Source organism: Barbus barbus (genome assembly GCF_936440315.1).
Source record: "Barbus barbus genome assembly, chromosome: 40".
Classification (NCBI taxonomy): domain Eukaryota; kingdom Metazoa; phylum Chordata; class Actinopteri; order Cypriniformes; family Cyprinidae; genus Barbus; species Barbus barbus.
The window spans coordinates 24,344,551-24,363,191 of NC_136718.1; the positions used below are offsets into that span (position 1 = coordinate 24,344,551).

At 35.8% G+C, this 18,641-nt stretch overlaps 1 protein-coding gene across 1 annotated transcript in view; it reads left to right on the forward strand.

Annotated features, from left to right (window-relative positions):
• Positions 1–18,297, forward strand: part of quoa (quattro a) — a gene marked incomplete at its 5' end in the record, with an annotated part of 40,102 nt that extends 21,805 nt beyond the window's left edge. The window contains 23 exons of the mRNA XM_079400411.1: positions 491–1,688; positions 2,432–2,599; positions 3,363–3,486; positions 3,556–3,646; positions 3,733–3,819; positions 3,931–4,047; positions 4,699–4,797; positions 4,956–5,107; positions 5,198–5,336; positions 6,265–6,387; positions 6,556–6,747; positions 8,668–8,968; positions 9,817–10,291; positions 11,610–11,859; positions 11,949–12,032; positions 13,105–13,329; positions 13,537–13,707; positions 14,387–14,564; positions 14,695–14,811; positions 16,169–16,345; positions 16,450–16,649; positions 17,048–17,106; positions 17,561–18,297. Of these exons, the coding sequence (XP_079256537.1) occupies positions 491–1,688; positions 2,432–2,599; positions 3,363–3,486; positions 3,556–3,646; positions 3,733–3,819; positions 3,931–4,047; positions 4,699–4,797; positions 4,956–5,107; positions 5,198–5,336; positions 6,265–6,387; positions 6,556–6,747; positions 8,668–8,968; positions 9,817–10,291; positions 11,610–11,859; positions 11,949–12,032; positions 13,105–13,329; positions 13,537–13,707; positions 14,387–14,564; positions 14,695–14,811; positions 16,169–16,345; positions 16,450–16,649; positions 17,048–17,095 (4,716 nt within the window). The 3' untranslated portion in view covers positions 17,096–17,106; positions 17,561–18,297. The remainder of the gene's footprint in view (positions 1–490; positions 1,689–2,431; positions 2,600–3,362; positions 3,487–3,555; positions 3,647–3,732; positions 3,820–3,930; positions 4,048–4,698; positions 4,798–4,955; positions 5,108–5,197; positions 5,337–6,264; positions 6,388–6,555; positions 6,748–8,667; positions 8,969–9,816; positions 10,292–11,609; positions 11,860–11,948; positions 12,033–13,104; positions 13,330–13,536; positions 13,708–14,386; positions 14,565–14,694; positions 14,812–16,168; positions 16,346–16,449; positions 16,650–17,047; positions 17,107–17,560) is intronic.
• Between the last annotated feature and the right edge of the window lie 344 nt (positions 18,298–18,641).

Below are 18,641 nucleotides of genomic sequence, written 5' to 3' on the forward strand. Positions count from 1 at the left end.
TCTATCCATCCATCCATCCATCTGTCTGTCTGTCTGTCTGTCTGTCTATCTATCTATCTATCTGTCTATCCATCTGTCAGTCTGTCTGTCTATCCATCTATCTATCTATCCATCTATATATTCGTCTATCTATCTGTCTGTCTTTGCATCCATCCATCCATTTATCTGTTCTACCATATATTCTCCGTCTACATCTATCCATCCATTTAACCTTAAAGGCTTACAAAAAAGCTTTTTTCAAGATGTTTTTGAACAAGGCTTTCATAAAATCAGTTTATCTTGTACTTTACAGTTATGAGAATTTATTTTATTTATATATATAATGAGTTCTTTTGAACGGCTTCCTTAGATTCTAATTCAAATTTGAATTCTGTATCCTTATTGCTGCCACATTTCACATTTAAATTTAAATGTAACATTCCATTTGGAATCTAAAAGGGATTCTCAACGGAGTTCTAACTTAAATTGATTTTCTGTGTGCCCCGAACAGGCTCCGTACTCTCAGGGGGTGTTCAGGTTTTCCGGGTGGCCTTTGTGTTTACACAATCGCATTGTGATCCATCTCGCTCCCGTTAACCCTTTGCTGCTCAAACAAGGAGACTTTTACCTGCAGATTGTGCCGTTTGGAAACCAGGTAGCCCGTATTGTGGTCCAGAGCCTTTTGGAGGTGGACGAGGAACGTGAGCTGGAGGAAACCCCAATACCTGAGACCTCGTACCCCAGTATCTTCACTGAAGCCTGGCTTCAGGAATTCAACGAGGGGAGACATGGAACGCCTCTGGCTTTCTGCATCCTCAAAACCGAGCAGGGTGTAGTCAAGGTTCCCTGGAAAGAGGTGGCCAATCCTGAATTCGAAGACGATCGGAGGATGGCCTCCTCGTCTACGTCAAACCAACAAGAGTCTTTGAGTTCGTGCCAACCACATACACCTACCCCTTCTAGTTTCTCAGTCGAGACAAGGATTTGTCCTGCACGGGATGGTATAGCAGTGTCCTTGCGTTTGGTAGACAACAGCAGTAGTTCTAGAAACACTGAAATGGATCCAGCTCAGTCTGGGATGCGACCGGTGGGATGGGTGTCTCCAAACACATGGGATAGCAGAAGTCTGGTTGGCAATTGCAAAGATCTAATGGACCTTACCAAAGAAACGCAAGGATACTCACAAACTTGGGCTCAGACTCATGCTCCTCTGCTGAGGTCTAATAGTGCTACTCGGGAACGTACGGCTTGTGTTCGCACCGTGAGGTTCGCAGAGGAACCCTGTACGCCGTGCATGCAGAGGAAACACGGACAAGGGACCAAAGCACAAAAATGTCGGTACATGGAACCACAGGAGAAACCTATTAAACCCAAAGAAAGATCTGAGCATCCGAGTAGCCTCCACAGACCTGCTCAGGAAAATACAGCTTGTTGTAGCTCCTCAGAAACAGGTCCTTTAGGTAATTACTCCAGCGAAGGGCATAAGGATCAAACAGAGAATATTTCTCAGGACAAGATACACTGTTTTACTCCAGCTGTGGTTGGGACATCTGAGAAGTGCCACATTGTTGTCCAAGGAGAGACAAATGAGGTGGACAGAAGCAGCTACTTTGAAATGATTCCCAGGCTGCATGTGGTTCCAGGGAAGAAGACCACCGCTTTTGGACTCGTGTCTCCAAAGATAAACAGAAGACGACTACCAGCTCAAGGTTTGGATCATTTTGGATCAATCTTCTGTATCTATCTATTTATCCATCCACCCACCTGTCCATTCATCCATGCATAAACCCACCGATCAACACACCCACCTACCCATTTATGTATCTTTAAATCCATCCTCTATCTATCTATCTATCTATCTATCTATCTATCTATCTACATCCATCCTATCCATTCATCTTTTCATCCATCAATCCAGTATCGATCTATCTTTCCATCCATCCATCCTATATTTATCTTTTCATCCATTCATCTTTCCATCCATCCTATATCTATCTTTCTATTCATCCAGCCATCCATCTTTCATCCATCATCTATCTTTCCATCCATCCATCCATCCATCCATCCAACCAACCTACCTACCTATCCATCCATCTATCCATCTTTACAACAATTCATCATCTATCGTTCCATCTATCCATCCTATATCTGCATTTCCATCCATACATCAATATTTCCAAACATTCATCCATCCTATATCTATCTGTCTTTCCATCCATCCATAAATCCATCCATATCTTTCCATCCATCTATCCATTCTATATCTATCCTTACATTCATCCAGACACTTTTCAAGAGACTAACCTAAGAAAAGAGGAAAAGATCAATGTTTGATCAAATATGATCAATATGTTTTATTTAAATGCAAGTCCTTATGATCTAATGCATCTTATTGGAAGCAAAATAACATCTTTGATCATGTTTTAATGCATGTTGACTTATTCCTTTGAAGATCTCTCTCAGGACCCAAAAACGCTGTCCCCACCAGTTACTGCACCACGAATAAATCTTTCAGATGCATCAGCACAAGTTGAAACAGAGAGACCACCATCCAGATCATCCACACCTCCTGCACTTACAGCTGATGGCCTCCTTCACTCAGGAATGGTGTGTCTAACAGGTAAAAAAAAAAAAAAAAAAAAACACACACAAATATCTAATTTTTCAAACTAACATCATACATTTTTATGCTTTGAAACTGTAGACATCTGGTCTTCTGTCATTTGGTTGTAAAAAAAAATTGTCAGCAAAATAAAATGATATAGCTGATCTAGCTATATATAATGTGTATCTTTCAATATTTTTAAAATAAATCTAAAATTAAATTTTTAATTGAAATATATTTAAATGTATATTTTAATTTTAAATTATATAATAAAATAAATAAATAAAAATATGAATTTATAATGTTTTTAAATGACTTAGAATTAAACTAATGAAAAAAATAAAAATGTGTAATTTATTTTGAATTATTAATTTAAATTTAATAAATAAATACATTAAAATGTATATTCTTGAAATGATATATTTAAAATGAAAAATAAATGTAAATTTTCTATATATAAATGAAAAATTCACTATAAAATATTCTGTGTTGGGGCCAGTGAGAATGTTAACCAGGCAAGCAGAAACAAATCCTTATTGTTGAGCAATGAAAACTATAGACGAAGAACCCCATGAATAGCATCCCTTTCTTCTGCAATAAGATGTTTTTGGAACGAGCCCATGTTGAGTTTTCTATTGAAATTCAATGTTTATATGCTGAACAAGGCAAGCGAAAACAGATGATCCCAGACTGCAGTAATGAAAGCATTAGCCACTTATAGGACAGCGCTGTGTTTGTCATGGTCTAATGTCCGTCTGACCTCATCTGCCTCCTGCAGGGGGTCAGGACCGTTCAGGCCGAGCTGTTGTGGAGATTTATGGAGATCATCAGGTTTGGGCTTCTGCACCCATTTCAAGCCAGGAGATCTGCAAACTACTGCTGTACCTCCACACCATCACCAGGTACAACATCTGCCCAACAAACACACAATAGATGTTCACTGCTGAAAGACTGATAGATGTTGTTTTTAGGAAAGAGAAAGATCTAGGGATGGCGGTGGTGTTTGATGCACGGAAGAAGCCACCACATCCAGAGATCGCCAAAGCTCTCCTTATGCTCCAGGTGTGTGTGTGTGTGTGTGTGTGTTTGGGTTAAAACTGCAGCTTGAAAACCTCTTTCGGCACTAAACCTTGAGCGTTTGTCCACAGGAACTCGATCCTCATGCTGTGCACTGGGTTCTGCTGCTGCTCACTAAGGACAACAGCCAGAGTCATGAGAAAAGGCCCGGTGTTACGGTCAGGAGAGCTGTTTTTTTATGTACACCTGGCTTCAGTGGTTTTCTTTATAATACTGTTGTGCATGCAGGTGTATTTCTAACAGATTTTGATCTTCTCAACCCTCTGCAGATGGAAACTGTGACGTCACTTAAGGCTCTTTATAAAATAGTGGACATCAGTCAGCTGACTGCGGCTCTACATGGATCCTTCCAGTACAATCACTGTGACTGGCTACAGATCCATCAGGTGCATTATTGAGCAAGCAATCTGATCCCTAGCAGTATTACTAATAAAATAATAATAATAGTATTATTATTATTATCATTATTAGATTTTATTACATTATTTTATATATTATGTATGTGTGTGTGTATATATATATATATATATATATAATTATATATTATTTAATATGTACACCATATTAAATTGTTATATTTTAAAATAATTTTGTAATATTTAATAATAATTGTATTATATTATACAATTATTATTATTATTATTATTATATTTAAATTTTATAAATATTACTTTATATTATCAATTATATTATATATGTTAGATTCTTAATTTTAATATTATATCGAATAATACAAGATTATAATTGATCATATATTACTGTATATCTAAAAATATGTACTATAATATTTAATAATACAATGTTAAGGTTTAATATTATATATTAATATAGTATTCATATATTATTTTTATATATTGATTTATTATTATATTTATATATTTAATAATATTTAAATTACGAAACAAGTATGTAATTTGCATGATATAATATTAGGATTATATACTTTATGCTTTTTTGTAACTATAAATTAAAAATACTAATTATTTTTACCCTAACCTTGCATATCTGTATAAACATGCAACATTTTTATGTTACAGAAACTGTATCCATTTGTGTCAGATCTTCAGGAGGCATCTGCTCTGCTATCAGGAGCCATAAAGAAACTGGAAGGCGTTCATAAGATCGACACAGTACAGGTAATTAAACAATTTTCTCTGTTCTTGTTCTGTCTTAAACCAACCTCCCGCCTCCAATCAAAATTATTTATAAATAAAAACATGCTGTTCTTACGTAAATATGACGCATAGACCTCTATGAATATGTAAAATGGCAGTAATTACTGTGTGTGAATCAGGATGTGCAGGAGTGCATTGAGGAGCAGGGAGCTCTAATGAAGGATGTGCTGGAAGACGCACGATTGGTCGGATTGCAAAGGGGAGGCGGAGCCATGCTGGCCAGGCTGAGGCGGGAAACTGAAGTGAGGTCACCAGACTGTGAACAGAGCCGGTAAACACACGTCAGCCTCAAACACATTCTACTGAACCTACAGATAATACTGAAGTGACCTGATAGAGTAAATCATCTGTTTTCCCGCAGTGAGGTGATCGACACAGTCACACATCTGTACAACGCCATGGAGGAGCAGGTGCACATCCTGGCCAGGAAGTCCAATATGTCCCTGCAGCACCTGGACTTCCTGTTACAGCTCAGAGAGATGGAGTCCAGGTTTGCAAAGGTACAATCCCAGAGCTGTAAACAAAATACAAATAAAAAAAAAGTTGAAAATCAGTTTTACTTATAATAGGTTGTACTTGCACTTTAAAGAAACGTCTGGGGCTTGACGGCATGTATAAAAAAAAAAAAAAAAAGTATAATAATGTTTTTGAAAGAAGTCTCTTGTGCTCAGCAAGGCTGCATTCATTTGGCCAAAATACAGTAAAACCCTAATACTGTGAAATACTTTTACAAATTAGAATAACTGTTTTCTATGTTAATATATCATAAAATATCATTCATTCCTGTGATTCAGCATCATTACTCCAGTCTTCAGTGTCACACGATCCTTCAGAAATCATTCTAATATACTGATTTACTGCTCAATAAACATTTAGCTTCATATTTTTTGTGAAAACCATGATAGATGTTTTTTAGGATTCTTTGAAAAATAGAAACTTGAAAAGAACAATTTTATTTATTAAAGAAAACTTTTGTAACAAATATCTTTCCGGTCACTTTTGATCAATGTATTATAATATTATTGTATTACAGTATATATATATTATTATATAAATATTTATACATAAGTATTATTATATTTGAATTAATATCAAATGTTTATAAATAATAACAAATATTTTCTATTATATTTAATGATATAACATTATAATCAATTTTATTTTATTTAAAAAACATTGTGATATTTATTATATAATATTACAGTTTATAATATATTTATCATTATATAAACATGAAAAGATTACTATTGTTGCTTATTGTTCTTTCCAGCATTACAAATGTCCTTACTGCCTTACATGAGTCTTTGTTGAAAAAAAGCATTAATTTCTATCAACAACAACAACAAAATCTGACCCCATACTTTTGAGCCCTAGTGTACATTGGTCTTTTGCATTCAGATGCACTGAGTTAAGCGTATCTCTCTGTAGATCAAGGACTGGTTCGACACTGAAGGAGAAACGCGGCTCCTGGAGGCTGAATCTGTGGAAGACTGCAGTGAACGAATCCAGCAAACGCTGCAGAGTTTCAATGCGTTTCTCTCCGAAGCAAACGTAAGTCAAAGTGAAGAAAATGTATGGTGCGCCACTACATAAGTGACTTCAAAAATGTAAAGATTAAGCTTCAACTTTGCCAAAAAAATCATTAAGTGTCAAACAAATCTGTAATGTTTAACCTTGTGGCGAATGTTTTCTTGTAACTTGTTTCTGGATAACTATCAGGAGCGAAAGCATCAGGCGATGATGCTGGTGTCGGATGCGGAGAGCATCCAGGGGCCAAACTACCCCGAGACAGAGGTGTTTCACAGGATGGTGTCCGTGTTTAAATCCAGTCTGGCTGACTTTGTGTCACGGGCCGAGCGCTGCTGTGAAGAGCTGGGCATGATGGTGTACATCTGCCACTTCTGTGAGAGGGTATGGCTTATATTTTAAAGGGGTCAACTGAACCTTATTTATTTTGTACTGTTCTCTGAGGTCCACTTACAATGTTATCAAGATTTTTACATCAAAAAACATAATTTAGAAGTAATAGGCTATTATCGGTCCTGTTTTGACCCCCCTCATCAGAACGCTCTGTTTGAATATGCATGGAGGATTGTAGTCTCTGAAGTAAACTGCTATGATTGGCTAACAGTTGTGTATGTTTGACAGCCTACATCCTTCACAGATGTGCACTGCTATGATTTAGGTTAAAACTGCATAAACTCAGTACATATCAAACGATCTGTAATAATAGATAAAGCAACAGTGAGTACGTAATGACAGTTACTCACACTTGTGTGTTGCAACATTACTGTTGGATCCAATATAATCGGCACAGCACTGTCTTTTAGTTTCAATCTTTTTGAAAATCCAGTCTAATTTTGCCTTGTTTATAAATGAATCTGCGGTAAAAATTAAGTGAACAAAGGACCGAGTTCTTACTGACACAGTCTGGATCTTCAATAAAAATAAAGTTCATTCACTCTTTCCTAATGTTGGGATCAGAAGGAAGGCAACACAAGCACTGTTTTTCTACAGATTGCCACTGCACAGCATCTTGTTGTCTTCAGAGCATCTTTATCGTTTGGTTCCTACGTAGTTCTGCGCGTTCACCTCTCTAGTAAACACTATAATCGTGAATCAGTGGGCGGAGCTAAACAGGCAGTGATGTAGAATTGGTGGGCGGGGCTAAACAGACTGATGTATAATTGGTGGGCGGGGCAAACAGACAGTGATGTATAATCGGTGGGCGGGGCTAAACAGACAGTGAAGTCGATCTTCTTCTGTGGAGGCGGTGCTTATCCACACTATTACATCAAAGAGAAGAACATTCCCCAAGCTGTCCTTTTTAGACAAACTACAAAGTTTTTCCTTCTGAAACTTACAGCATGTTTTTTATAGTACAATGACCTCTTATATGTCAAAAGATCAAGGGAATTTTAGTTTCTCAGTTCATGACCCCATTAAATACACCAATTCACAACATTCTTGTAACTTATGATCAATGAGTGATTATTGACACCCTCCAACTCACTGAGATTTCACATACAATCATTCCTATGAGACTTGAAGGCAAAGAAATACAGCTGTTCAGTCTTGATAGTTAAGTTTCAAATGGTTTCAAAGGGTCCAAATGGTTTTCTTATATATATATATATAATTTAAGCACAAATTAATCTGTTCTTAACATTTTAAGACATCTGCATGATTGTCTTTCAGAATTTAAGACTACAAACTGAACAAATCTGTAGTCTCCTAATTTAGTGAAACACGATAATATAGATCATGAGATCATGCTGCCACCTAGAGGAGTGTTTTATGATATAACTAGTCAACAAGCATAAACTTGCCTTACTTCAATAATTACTTTTCGTCAGTCCAACAGTTCAAGAAATTATCTTATTTTTTTATCCACGTTTTATTTATGACCCTTTCTTAAATAGAAAGAACATGGTTCCTCAGGTTTTTGAGCCAAATGTATTTTACATTTAACTTCCAAAAGACAAAAAATAAATATTTTTAGATTTTGGTGAAATTATTTCCACGATTCCCTTAAGAAAATTAACCATGGTTTTACTATGGTAAAGGTGTAGTAAACATGTTTTTTGGTGTATTGATTACCATTTGTATAACCACAGTTTCACTACAAATACCATGGTTAAACTATGGTTAGTGTAGCAAAACCGTGGTTCATTTGTGGTCATCATGGTTTAACTATAGTAGCCATGTTTTTTTGTTTGTTTTTGTAGTAAAATAGTTCATTTCCGTAAGGGATGTGTTGACATTATTGGGCAATACATTTTTGTCAACATAATCCTCCCTATGTATGACTGATCTCATAATTGTTTTCAGGCATCAGCCGTGGCCAGCGATTGCAGGCGATTTTTGGAACAGGAGCAATGCTGCAGTTCTCCAGATGAGGAGCACTGGACACATCTTCACGCTTACCTGCGGAGATTAGACGAGTTTTCTCCCGAGCACTTCCAGGACGTGAGAGCGCAGGCCTGTTCCAGCTCCAGAGCTCTGCAGGTGTGGGACTCCGCCTGGATCCACTGCCAGGAGGTCCGGCGACAGCTGGAGGAGAGACTGGCGCTTCTGGAAGGAGCTCAGAGCGCCGCTGGACATCACTCTGATTGGCCCGAGGTCATTCCAGGTCAGGATTCACAAGAGTCTGTACTAGATAGGGCTGGGTCATATGACATGGAAGCTTAAATAAAAAACTGAAATAGTAATTTTGACTTTTTATTTCAGTTCAGACTTTTTTCTCACAATTGCAAGATATAAACTTGCAATTGCAACTTTTTTACATTAATTTTGAGTTTACATTATAAAGTTGACTTTTTTACATTTTTTACATTCAAAATTGAATTTATATTTATAGAGAGAGTTTATATCTCAAAATTGCAAGTTATAAACCTGCAACTGCAATTTGTCTCAGAATTCTGAGTGTGCATATGCAATTCTGAGGATTTTTTCCCTCAGAAATGTGAGTTATAAACTTGGAATTGTTACTTTTCTCCTAACTGTAAGTTCACATAATGCAATTCTGACTTTTTCTTCTCAGAGTTCTGAGCGTACATCATGCAATTCTGACCTCAGAACTGCAAGTTAAAAAAGTTTTTCTTCAAATTGCAAGCTTACATCATGCATTTCTGACTTTTTCTGAGTTTACATCATGTAATTTTTCATAGAATTGCAAGAAAAAAATGGGGTAATGGCCATTGGGGAAAGAATACTTTTTTACCCCTTTAAATTAAGTTTATTTTTCTGACCCGATTGCCAGATATTTTATTATTTTAAGCATAAAGTCACTTCATTTTGACACTAAAAAAAAAAAACAAAAGACTTAATATCTTAAGTTATTTTGCTTCTCAAATAAATGTATCTTAATTTAAGAAATTCAGATATTTGTACTGGAAAACAAGGCAAAAGTACCTAGAAGGAAAATTATTGTTTTGCAGTGTAAAACTTCTCATATTGTGAAATATCGTCCATCCCTAGTACAAGAGGAGCATGGGATTGTGCCCAAGCTGTCGGAGAGCAGGGCGAATCGGGCGAGGGACAGCATTCACGGCACCGTCACCTGCTTCAACTTCAGATCCAACCACAAAACCAGGAAAGAGGCCAAAATCACTCAGACTGTGAAGGAAACTCCTGCAGACTGCAGCCAGAGAGGCAAAAGCATTGTCAAAAAAGCATCCCGAGAGCCCGTCGCAGGCTCGAGTACGGTGGGCTGCCAGTGGTTTCCTTGGCAGAACGCAGCCAGCAGAACCAACAGCAAGGGACCCGAGCTCCACATCACAGAGCCTGTCTTCTGCCAGAACCAACCGTACGTGAACTCTCGCCACGGCAGCTTCTGCTCTCAGACGGCCTGTGGAGAGACAGAGAGCGCTAGAGACGTCTCTGTGTTTACAGACAGCTGGAGAACCGATGGAGAAAACACTGCATCCACCCCAGAAAGCCCAAACAGAACCATGTGAGTTACACTGTGTTCTTGAGCCCACTGTAGAGACTTAAAGACAACATGAAATTAAAACGGCTAATGTTTACTTTAAAGCGTTTCTGGTCTTATTATGAACAATTCAACAGTGGGCATTATTCTAAAAGACAAAAGCATTTTCATTTATAATTTTTAATCAAAATGTAACACTTTTTCTCTTTTGAAACTTATTTCACATTGTATATTCAGGTTTATCCAGAATTGTTACATTTTTTATTCATTTATTAAATTTAAATATTTCAAATAAATTAAAAATAAATGTAAAAATTAATACAAATGTGTAATAATTAAATTTAAATTATGTTTATTTTTTGAATGCACTGTGAATAACATTTCATGTTGTCTTTAAATATACAGATGAATCACTGGGAGTTGAAACGACTTATCTTGAAGATACACTTTGCTTTCTAGCTATTAGTACCACTCAAAAGTTTGGAGTCAGTAAGATTTATTTATGTTTTTGAAAGAAGTCTCTTCTGTTCACCAAGGCTGCATTTATTTGATCAAAAATACAGTAAAAACAGTAATACTGTAAAATATTATTACAATTTAAAATAAGTGCTTTCTATGTGAATATATTTATTTCTGTGACCAAAGCTGTATTTTCAGCATCATTACTCCAGTCTTCAGTGTCACATGATCCTTCAGAAATTATTCTAATATGCTGATTTGCTGCTTAAGAAACATTTCTGATTATTATCAATGTTGAAAACAGTTGTGCTACTTCATATTTATGTGGAAACTGTGATACATTTTATTTTTCATGATTCTGTGATGAATAGAAAGTTCAAAAGAACAGCATGAAATAGAAATCTTTTGTAAAATTATAAATGTCTTTACTGTAATGTCTTTATTTTAGACCAATTTAATGCATCCGTGCTAAAAACAACTATTAATTTCTTTAAAAAAAAAAATCTTACCGACTCCAAACTTTTGAACAGTAGTGTATAATGGGGGAAAAAAATGAGTCTTAATATTTTTCATGCTATTTCTTTCTCTGTCCAAAAGCTTACACTGATGTCAGAGAGGTAAAGTTTTAAAAGTGGCAGTACCGTGTTAAAGTAGTGGTTTCAGATGGTTCATTAACTATAATTGTAATACTAATGGTAAACATAATAAGCATAATAATAGATTTCTATAATAATTACAATAAAATAATAATTTCTATAGTAATATTTCCATGGTGCCACATGTAAAAAGGGGTACTTTTCTGAAGTGAAAGCTGTCACAGTTGATATTTCATTATAGATTTTTATTATTTTAGAAATATACTCTTATCTTTATTTCCCTGCAGGAAGCTTCATCGAGTCATGGAGGAGCTCCTGCTGACAGAGGTGGAGTACGTCCGCTCTCTCGGCTACATCTTGACTCACTACTTCCCCCTGCTCTCCCGGCCGGACGTCCCGCAGGATCTGCGCGGTCAGCGTGGACGCATCTTTGGTAACCTGGAGAAACTGTACGACTTCCACTGCCAGCATTTCCAGCAGGACCTGGAGGCCTGTCAGGCAGAACCGCTCCAAGTCGGACGCTGTTTCCTCAATCACGTGAGACAGCTGTAGTTTGATCGTAATCATGCCGGTTTCACTTTAAACAGAATATCATTTTAACCTTGTACAAATATCTATTAAAACAGAGAGAGAGTTTTGGACTTTACGCCCTTTACAGCAAGAACAAACCCCAGTCTGACGCTCTAATACAACACCACAGATACTTCAAGGTAAGGAACCTATAGTTTGTTATACAAAAATATACATATAATATATACTATAATGTAATTTATTTTATTTATATTATAATTTATTATATATTATTTAAATGTTAATATATTTATATTCTGTAACGCATATATAAATAATATGTATTAATATATATATATATATATATATATATATATATATATATATATATATATATATATATATATAAAATGTTTATTTAAAATATACTTAAAATACATGCAAAATACAAATATATAAAATAATGTGTAACATAAAAATTTTATAATATAATGAATATAATATATAATACTTTTATACATACAGTTGGTCAAAAGTTTACATCACCCTTTCAGAATCTGTAAAATGTTAATTATGCATGTTACAAAATACATGTTATTGTTTATTTATAACTGACCTGAATAAGATATTTCGCATAAAAGATGTTCACATATAGTCCACAAGAGAAAATAGTTGAATTTATAAAAATGACCCACTTCAAAAGTTTTCATCCCCTTGATTCTTAATACCGTGTTGTTACCTGAACGATCCACAGCTGGGTTTTTTTTGTTTAGTGATAGTTGTTCATGAGTCCCTTGTTTGTCCTGAACAGGTAAACTGCCTGCTGTTCTTCAGAAAAATCCTTCAGGTCCCACAAATTCTTTGGTTTTCCAGCATTTATGTGTATTTGAACCCTTTCCAACAATGACTGTATGATTTTGAGATCCGTCTTTTCACACTGAGTACAACTGAGGGACTCATATGCAACTATTACATAAGGTTCAAACGCTCAGTGATGCTCCAGAAGGAAAAACATGCATTAAGAGCCAGGGGGTGAAAACTTTTGAACAGAATGGAGATGTGTATATTTTTCTTACTTTGCCTAAATATCATATTTTTTCATTTAGTATTGCCCTTCAGAGGCTACAGAAGTTAGTTACATGTTTCCCAGAAGACAAAATAAGTTAAATTTACCCTGATCTTCAAATCAGTGAACATTTGAACCTTCTGTAATAGTTGTAAATGAATTGAATTAAAGTGAATGGGAATGAAATCAAACCTCTTTCTGTCCAGCGTAAGCAGATGGAGTTGGGAGACAGCATGGATCTCTCGTCGTACCTGCTGAAGCCGGTCCAGAGGATCAGTAAATACAGTCTGCTGCTGCAGGAGATCCTGGACGAATGTGTGCCGGATCAGAGCGGCGAACGAGAGGAGATCCAGGCGGCTCTAGAGGTGGTGCGATTCCAGCTGCGGCACGGGAACGACCTGCTCACAATGGACGCCATCCGCGACTGCGATGTTAGTGGCAAAGCTATAAGATGGACTTTGAATAATCTGTTAAAACAACTGAGTTCATTCAGTCAATCAATAGGTCACCATATAGTCATATTTTTTCTTTGGAACACAAATTTTGGTCTTTTTCTCAAACATCTGAAACTGGTTTTCCAGTTTTTCCAATAAATGTGAGAAGTAATCATTTTATGTTTTGTCATTATGTTTCTTCAGCTGAATCTGAACGAGCAGGGCCAACTGATTCGGCAGGATGAATTCTGGGTAATTTTCCGCAAGAAACGTTCCCTCCGACGAGTGTTTCTCTTCCAAGATGTCATCCTCTTCACCAAGACCAAAAAAAACGACCGTGGAGATGATGTGTATGTTTACAAAATGTCTATCAAGGTATGTGTGTGAGAATATTAATGTTTCTATTCATCAAAGAATCCTGAAAAATAAAATGAGTCACGGTTTCCACATAAATATGAAGCAGCACAACTGTTTTCAATATTGATAATTAGAAATGTTTAAGCAGCAAATTAGGATATGAATGATTTAGAATGATTTCTGAAGGATCATGTGACACTGAAGATTGGAGTAATGATGCTGAAAATACAGCTTTGATCACAGGAATAAATTACATTTCACAATATATTCAAATAGAAAGCAGTTATTTTGAATTGACTTTTTTTCAAAAACATTTTTAAAAATCTTACGGACCCCAAATTTTTGAACAGTAGGGTATAATAAAACTTATTTCTAAATAATGTATATATCTGCAAATGCATTTCACAAAAATAAATAAATACAAATAAATAAATATTAATAAAAGTGACCCTAAACATAAATACACACACACATAAATATATATATAGAGAGACAGAGAGAGATTTTTTTTTCTTTTCCCCATTTGTTTTCCCCCAGGAATCAAGCCCATTCATTCAGAGTCAAAATTTACAGAAATCCTTGCAAACAGTCAATACTCATTTTCTGTTTTCCAATACAGTTATGATTAAATATTATGTGTTTGTTTAAATTGCACACTTTGTACTTTATTTAAAGTTTTCTTAATGTTTCTCTGTAGACCTGTGAGATTGGAATGACCCACTCGTGCGGGGTGAGCGGCCGCAGTTTCGAGATCTGGTTCAGGAGGAGACGCTCTCAGGACACCTACATCCTACAGGCTGAGACACGGGACGTCAAAGAGGCCTGGACCAGAGACCTGGAGCGCATACTGTGGGAACAAGCAATGAAGAGCAGAGGTCAGAGCATAATACAACACAATATAGAGCAAATTAGGCATCTATAGGCAAAGTTTAAATGGTTAGCGGTTACTGTACACATTGTTTCTGCTTGTATGTCCTACAGGACTTGTTGATGTTTGTGTTTCAGAGCTGAGGAGACAGGAGAGGCTGTTCATGGGAATGGGTTGGAAACCTTTTTCCGACATTCAACCTAGAAACGCAGCCGTTAGCAATCATGCTGTGAATGGTGACGTCACAGAAAGAGGTATTTATCAGCCAATCACAGGCTGACAATTTGCATGCAGATAACTGATCTCATGGTATAACTCAAGGGCGTAGGAACAGTTTGAAATGAAAAATATCCTAAAATGCCAGTTATTCTAGTGTATTTATTATGAAAATGTCATAATTGGGATTAAAACACTATGAATTAATGCATAGATTTATCAAAGATGACTTCTCTTCTGTTGTCTTTTTTCATCAGGTAGTTTATTTTCGGTCAGAGTCTTGGCTCACAAACTTGGCACAAAAAAACACAAACAGGTGTGGCTTGGGTCATGAATATTAATTACATTGGGATGTTATGCTAACTAATCTGCAACCAATTTGCTGAAAGGCAGATAATAGTTAGTGAATACTAGCTATAATATGGTTATTGCTTAACACTTGTGCATTTGTTCAACCCAATCCCAGGCTGACAGAAGCTTCTGCTTGATCTTAAAGAGATAGTTCACCAAAAAAATTAAAAATTACAAAAATGTACTGACCCTCATTTCATTCCAAACCTGCATGACCTTCTTCTGTGGAACAAAAAAAGATGTTTGGAAGAATGTTGTTAACTAAACAGTTTTGGGTCCCACTGACTTCCTTTATATGGATGAAAAATCCTCTGTATGTCCATGAAAAATAAAGTCAATGGGACCCAAAACTGTTTGGTTACCAACAGCCTTGATGAGTAAATGATTAATTTTGGGGTGAATGATCTCTTTAAAGATGCCGTTTTTACACCGCAACACTTCACAATTCAATTTAATTCACACTGCCGGCAAAAAAAAAAAAAACTGTTTCTGCCACGGAATAGAATAAAGGTATTTATTCTCACAATACTGACTTCTTTTTCGCAATACTGAGGAAAAATACCAGAATTGCGAGATATAAACTCGATATAGAAGATAAAGAACTCGCAATTCTCAGAAAAAAAAGAGAATCGTGGGTTATAAACTCACATTTCTGAGGAAGAAAAAAGATAAGAATTCTCATAATTCTGACTGACTGACTTCCTCAAACTTTTGAGTTTCCATCTTGCAAATCCGAAAAAAGTCCAAATTGTGAGATATAAACTCGCAATTCTGAGAGAAAAAAAAAAAGAGTCAGAATTGAGATATAAACTCAGAATTGTGAGATTTTCTTTTTTTTTTAAATCTTTTGTCAGAAACAAGCTTTCATAAAAATCAGCCTGTCAAATGCAGACTAATGATTATCTTCTAAATGTGAGAACAAAGTATAATAGTTGCTACGCCCCTGAAAAAAATAGCCTCTTTTGTAACTGCTTTAATTTTATTTAATAAAGTAAAGCCCTTTTCAGTTATTACCTGAATTTTCCATTACTCTTCTTCTGACAGAAGTTGTAGGAATCCTGAAAAGACCCAATCCCTTGGTGTCTAGCCTTCAAAGTGGTGTGGCTTTGCCACGGCCAGATTCGATTGGTTCTGGCAGCAGCACATCAACCGCAGGCAGCCACTCATCATCCTCGTCTGGGCGGGGCTCCATGTCACCCAGCGTTTTCCAAGGAAAATACGGTAGCAAACACTCCTACTTACTGGAAAATGAATAGTCTCTGTATATAATAAAGGAAAGTCTTGAATAATATACTGTAAAATCTCTCTCCGTCCTTTCTTTATAGATTCCTCTACAGAGAATGCAGGTTTATTTAGCTGTGCGGATCACAATTGCCCCACAAGAAGGAGAGCGTCTGTGTCGTCACTGCTGTACTCCAGAACTTCAGCGTGTCAGTCGTCTCCCGCTCATGTTCTTCACTACGCCTCACCTGCCCTGTCCAGGAAGAAACTCAGCCCACAAACAGATGCTCACGGCTCTCTCAAGGTTGAGAAATAAACACACATCAGCTCTGTTCAAAACCCAGTGAGCTACCGGTCTAGGCAACATCTCCGGGCAAAGCAATGCTGACTTAAAAAATACCACACTATAAGTAAATAAATAGTATAAATAAATAAAAGTCCAATGTACTGTGTTAGGGCAACTCACTTCACTCAAAAACACAGCTTTGTTTTTTTTCCCCCATGCACTGGTCAGTTTTAAGATTTTTGGCTATTTGTTTCAGACAAGTGGAAAGAAAAATTCCAAAATACACTTTTAAGTGTTTATTTCGACACTGGAAATGAGCAAAAAGGGGTTTGGAACATAGCCTAATACTGATATTCCATAAGGAAAATAATTAGTTCAGATTGAATGTTAATTACATTTTTCTGTGTTTACCATAGTGTCAGTTTCAAGAGCCGATTCGTTCCAAGGCATCAACAGAGGTTTAGCTGTGATTGAGGTGAGTTACAAACAGTGATTCACTGCATCCTTAAGAGACACTATATTAATACAGCTCCAAATGATAAAGCTGTATATACAAGTATGTCCAACTTAATCATGTAGTACACTCTTGTAGGGTGATGTACTGTATATAGGCTACTATATAGCAAATCTCAACTACTTGATTGCTTGTATTGTCACAAAATATAACTATATTGTCGCCCAGCTTTTATCTGCTAAAGGCAACTATAAGGCATGAAGATATTAAGATATTATAAACATGAACGTCATGATTTTCTGTAAAGCTGCTTTGCATAATGTCTATTGTGAAAAGCTCTATACAGCTACATTTTACTTGACAAGTACCTGCTCTCTAAATGCAATCATTAAATATGTGCAAACATTAAATATGCAATTGTATGTAATAAATGACATATTTTCTGAATTATCCTAACGATGCAACATTTCCACAGGCATGCTTACATCTCTCCAGAAGCAGTTCACTGATGTCAGATCAGGTTATTGGATGCTCCAATCAGGAATCTCATATAAGATGCCACTGTTTGGATTCACCTGATGAAGAACAACCCAGAACAGATCAGATTTTAGATTTGTGTTTGAATAAATGCAGTGGGAAAAAATAAAGAACATAAAACAAGATGATATTGATCAGATCTGAGACTGTGGACCAGCTCTTTACTTCCGGTACTGACCATCTGAGAAAGACACATGTGAGGACCTACAAGGATGTTTTCCTGGAAAAACAACAGAAATATTCTGTTAAAGCTTTATTGTGCAATTATTTTGCATGAGACATTTCTTGATGAACTGTAAAAATGTATTTTGATATCAGATGCAATGCATATACAATGTTCAATATTACAACTCCAGGATATAGACCAATAACCAAATATCTGTTCTATGATCATCATGATTAGCAAACTTCCTGCTGTAACACTGACATGCTGTGCTTTGTACATGTATCCAGCTTAAAAACCCAGTATAGTTTATGGGGTTAAGGGAATTTTGAAAATATACACACAATTGCTTGAAAATAAATTTTGATTATTAAATTGGCCTCTCTAAGGATTTCACACAGCATGTGTATTGGACTTTTCTTTTGTGTACTGTAATATACCAGATTTCAGTACCTCAGTGGAGAGAGAAAACGGGATTTTATTTAAAAATGTATAATAAAAAGGTCATTATGATTTGTTTTGTGTCTTTCTTTAGAAATATTGACAGTAAGACAAACAAATATACATTAGCAACCATAAAATTCTGTTTAGTATTATTTAATCTATTATAGAATTTATTATTTAGCTTATTTCATATTTTCATTTTACATTTTAGTCTACTTTAGTAAATTTGTCATTGTTGTGTTTTTGCTTTAAAATATATTTTTTTATTCAACTTTATTTTTTTTACTTGGACTGTTGTAGCTGTTTTGTGTCTTGATTTAGACTGACAGATAGTCAAATAAACATATTAGCAGCAATACAATCCTATGTTATGTTAGTATTATTTATATACTATAATACTATTTACACTTTT